We start from the raw sequence: 4,762 nt of genomic DNA on the forward strand, positions 1-4,762 counted from the left end.
TTTTTTGTTAAAAATTAAAAAACATGATGGCAAAAAAATATGATATAATTTCTGCTTAGATATATACAAACACTTCATACAGCAGCTCAGGGTTAGATTATGGGGAGTGAAAATGTCAGTTATTTCATAAGATAAAGATGCAGGATTAATTTTTTCTGTTTTTTTGACTGTTATATGATTATTTGCCACTGTAACTTAATTGCGAATTGTTTTGTTACCCAGTTGTGATGAAGAGCTAGAGAACTTATTATAGCCATTCGTTAATGATGGGAGGTGTTAGTGGCTTTTCTTTGATTTTTTACAACCTATAATGTCGGGGACAGAGAATGATTTGAGCTTCTGTTTGCATGATTTTATCCTCTGCTTTAGCTAGCATACTAATTATTTGGTTCATGCCAAACTTTCTGATTTTCCCCACACTCTACACTGTATTTTACAAAGCAAACTTAGCCTCATAATGAGTGTGTGTGTGTGCCCTGTGATGGGTTGGCACTCCGTCCAGGGTGTATCCTGCCTCGATGCCCGATGACGCCTGAGATAGGCACAGGCTCCCCGTGACCTAAGACGTTCTGATAAGCGGTAGAAAATGAATGAATGAACTTAGCCTCATCCAATGTACCCTGATTCCTGAATTCTAACTATTACTAAACCCAACCACTTAACCCCTAAATACTAATAAACATTAATTAAAATATCTGATGGTGAAAAAACAGTTCTAGTATTTTAGTCCCACACATCACCAGTGCTTCTCTGCTCCCTTCTGCACCCAGGGTGTGTGTGGACATTGTGGGTATTGAATTGGACAATCTGACCAGGAGAATAGAAATCATACAGCAGAACATTCAAAATGATACATAACTAATGCAGCAACTAGACACCATCCTACAGGTGTGTGTGTGTGTGTGTGTGTGTGTGTGTGTGTGTGTGTGTGTGTGTGTGTGTGTGTGTGTGTGTGTGAGTGAAAGAGAGAGACCGAAAGAAAATGTGTGCTTTGTGTGTTGCAAATGTTTGTCTCTATGAAGTCAGTATTAATCATTCAGAGTTGAAAATTTGTGTTGTAGTGTGCAGTTGTTTCTCTAAAGGAAGTCAGTGTCTGTCATTCTCTGTTGGAGGCTGAAGGAGTAGAGATTGTTTTATTTTTGTGAAGACAGATAGACATTAGAATTGGATGAGTGTTTCTACATTTTTTATCATTTCTGCTCCAAATTCACTAAAGCAGTAAAGGTACTCACATTCTCTCTCTCACACACACACACACACACACACACACACACACACACACACACACACACAAATATTATTCTTCTCTGGGAGAATGAGGAGCATGCAGTTAGAGCAGAGTCTCATCTGAAACAAGTGAAATCCAGCGAGGGAAAGCAGCCTTTCTGGGCAAAACAACAATTGGTAGGCAGATTCTTGGGGTCCAGGTGCAGCAGTGAAATTGATGTTCAGACAGCTGTGAAGTGGGAGGGGCTTATAGAGCTCCTCAATGCTCAACCCCAAAGTTTCCACAACTCTCTGGAAGAGTTTGGCCTCCATCGCCAGCGGCAGCAACATGAATATAACAGACACACACTCACTGACAGACACACACACTGTTTCCTGAACTGCACAACTTTCCCTTTCACCACTCACAGTTCTGTCACCATTAGTAATGCCCATCTCAGTCAGAAGGATGTGTCACTTCTTCAAAAGCACAGATTCACACAGCACCCTGCAGAGAAGCCAACTGAGCACACCTAGTAGATCAGCTAATAAAGATGTAAAAAATGTAATGGTCACACCTGTACGTCCGGCTTGGAGTTAGACAACTTAAAAAGATGAATTATTTGAATTAAACTAAATAAAATAAACTCAACTAAATTCAGTAAAGCTATTGTGTGTGTGTGTGTGTGTGTGTGTGTGTGTGTGTGTGTGTGTGTGTGTCTGTGTGTATTATATATATTAAAGACTTCAGAGAGTGTGTGTGTGTGTGTATTAAAGAGTATTGACTTGTTTCTTTTAGTGAACATTTTTTGTTTGAACACATCCATCAGGTCGTTTATTCAGCTGAAGATGTTCATCTACACACAGAGACAAATTCTTTATCAGAAATCATGTGGCAGAAACCATGAAAGACATGAATCTCTCTATCCAGAAATAAAGCTGAAAAGTAGGAGCGTCTTCAACAAACTAATATTTAGCCTTCAGTGAATTAATTAAAACAGTCATATACACAATTCCTTCACTTAATTTGAATGCTGACATGATAAGCATAAAGAATAGAACCATATTTCAAAATGAATTTTTAAAACATTAACACATTCACATTTACAGCCTTTGGCAGAACAATCACCAATGAATCTGATTTTTAAAGTAAATCAAAACCTTGGTCTTATTGCAGTCAATTGTGGAACTGCAGTAAGATTCCATATGAGCAGTTTTTATTAAATTTTAGCCTTAGCTAATTGCTATTCATAGTGAACGACTGTGTTGGATCTCTTATCATCACAATGTGTGTCCATGTGCTTTACAGACGAAACGGTAATTTCGGGAGCAGTGATCATCATTGTATAGTCCATCACTGTGGAAGTGAGCACAGTCTTCTCCTCCACCCAAACCATGTAAGTGCCAGTTATCAGGCTGACCAGGCTTCCATTCACTATGTACACACACACACACACACACACACACACACGGGATGTGTCATTAGTCAATAATTTGGCACTTAGATGAACTTCTTTTAAATAACAAACACTCGCTCACCTGCTGTCCATCTGGTACTGTGTTCCATCCAGCCACTCCCACTCTCCTGTTCTCTCATCACTGAGACCAAGCCAGTAATAAAAAGGCATGGTGTACTTTATCACAAACTCCTACACACAAACACACACACTGAGCATACAGTAGTAAAGTAATACACCACAACAGCTTTATAACAGGTCACAGTCACATTGTGAAGTGTTTTAATTTATTATTTTTTGTTTATTATGATTGCTATTGTTATGTCTCTGTCGTTCTCGGGGAAGCCAATTTATTTTAGCTAAAAGACATGAACCTTCTCCTCTTTGCTCTTCAGGATCAGAAGTTCTGCTTTCATGTTCACGCACTCATCTCGAGCTTCATTCCACGACTTTCCATAATCAGAAAAATAATAACATTGTGAAAAGAAAAGCTTCCAATCTGCTGGACAACACTGATGCTGGGTATCTACAAACACACACACACACACACAGTTCTTCATCTTAAAGCAGATAACTCAGTAATCACTAAGTGTGATGAGTGTTAAGTGATTAGGGTTAGGGTTTAGGGTTATGGGGTATAAGGTGCCCAGTACAGAGTATAGGGTGGAGTCTTTAGGCCAGAGGGTATTGCATATAGGTTAAACACTGGCTTTGTGGTAGTGTTTAAGATTTAACTGCTCAGAATTAATTATGCTCATTTTCACTCACTGTTGTTTTGGAGATTGTTGAAGCGACATTTCAGATGAGTCACAGCTTCCTGTATGTTGTCTACCTTAGTGAAGACTAACACACAGACACACACACTTGAGAAGTTATATTATTGTTGTATTAATGGATTGATTGAAATCTACTTACAGTTTTGGGCCTGAGTTTGCAGACTGGACAAGCTAAGTCTCAGTCTATTAACACTCCGAACAACCTCAGCTCCTAGCATGCACACAATATAAGGGAACACTACAATTAAACACTTGTCACACATTGGATCTCAATAAACAAAATATTCAAAATCTTTACTTAGATATGTTGTCATTTTTTGAGAAAAAAAAGATATAAGAATGGATAATGGAAACCAAAACCATCAACCCTTTCAGTCCTGGATTCAAAATCGCACACAAAAAAATCTAAGTAAAAATTAAATTACAAGCTGATAACTTACATGAAGTTTAACATGGCAAATTATAATGTAAGTCAGTAGTGTGTTTGGCCCCCATGTGCCTGTATGCATGCCTCACAATGGCTGAGCATACTCCTGATGAAATTGCAGATGGAACTTCTCCCAGACCTGGATCAGGGAATCAGTGAGCTCTCGGCCAGTCTGTGGTGCTATTTGACAGCTTCAGAAGCTCCGATACACATCATCCCAGAGTTTCTCAACTGGATTCAGCTCTGGGGAACTTGAGCACCAGCCAATGGCTTCAATGTCTTCGTACTCCAAAAAAAAGTCTCCGCACTCTGGCCACATGAGGCCAGGCATGGTCATGCACCAAGGAACTCAGGTCCACTGCACCAGCATAAGATATGCAGTAAACGGTAAGTAAAGTTATGCCTAACTGCAGTACGATACCATACCATTGTCTAGCATATGGAGGTCTGGACGACCTGTCTGGATACTCCTCCCCAGACCATCACTGACCCACCGCCAAACTGGACATGCTGGATGATGTAGAAGGCAGTATAACGTTCCTCGAGACACCTCCATACCCTTTCATGTGTCACATGTGTAAACGTACACTCATCGCTGAAGAGATTGGGTCACCAACGGTGGATCTACATTTACTTTTGCTGCATTTGGCAGACCCCCATACAAAGTGCTTTGAAGAACCTGCTAATTCGAGTGTTTCTCCTGCAGATGGCAGTAGAGCTGCACAGTGGTGGCTGTGTCCCACTAGAGGATGTCAGACCCTCATGCCCCCTTCATGGAGTCTGTTTCTAACAGTTTGGTTAGCACACCGGTAGCCTGCTAAAGGTTATTGTAGAGTTCTCTGCCAGTTCTCCTTTGTTGGATCACCTTCTGCATTAATTAAAGCGCTCTTTTAATA

The 4,762-nt window shown here is 40.1% G+C and overlaps 1 protein-coding gene across 1 annotated transcript in view; it reads right to left on the minus strand.

Moving 5' to 3' along the window:
* Positions 1-1,992: 1,992 nt before the first annotated feature.
* asgrl2 (asialoglycoprotein receptor-like 2) overlaps positions 1,993-4,762 on the minus strand; it is a 4,553-nt gene continuing 1,783 nt past the window's right edge. Inside the window, exons 5-9 of the mRNA XM_027152092.2 lie at positions 3,579-3,650; positions 3,432-3,506; positions 3,038-3,189; positions 2,746-2,855; positions 1,993-2,641 (exon numbers count right to left, since the gene is read on the minus strand). Coding sequence (XP_027007893.1) covers positions 2,488-2,641; positions 2,746-2,855; positions 3,038-3,189; positions 3,432-3,506; positions 3,579-3,650 — 563 coding nt within the window. The 3' untranslated portion in view covers positions 1,993-2,487. The remainder of the gene's footprint in view (positions 2,642-2,745; positions 2,856-3,037; positions 3,190-3,431; positions 3,507-3,578; positions 3,651-4,762) is intronic.

This window comes from Tachysurus fulvidraco, chromosome 23 (genome assembly GCF_022655615.1).
Source record: "Tachysurus fulvidraco isolate hzauxx_2018 chromosome 23, HZAU_PFXX_2.0, whole genome shotgun sequence".
NCBI lineage: Eukaryota > Metazoa > Chordata > Actinopteri > Siluriformes > Bagridae > Tachysurus > Tachysurus fulvidraco.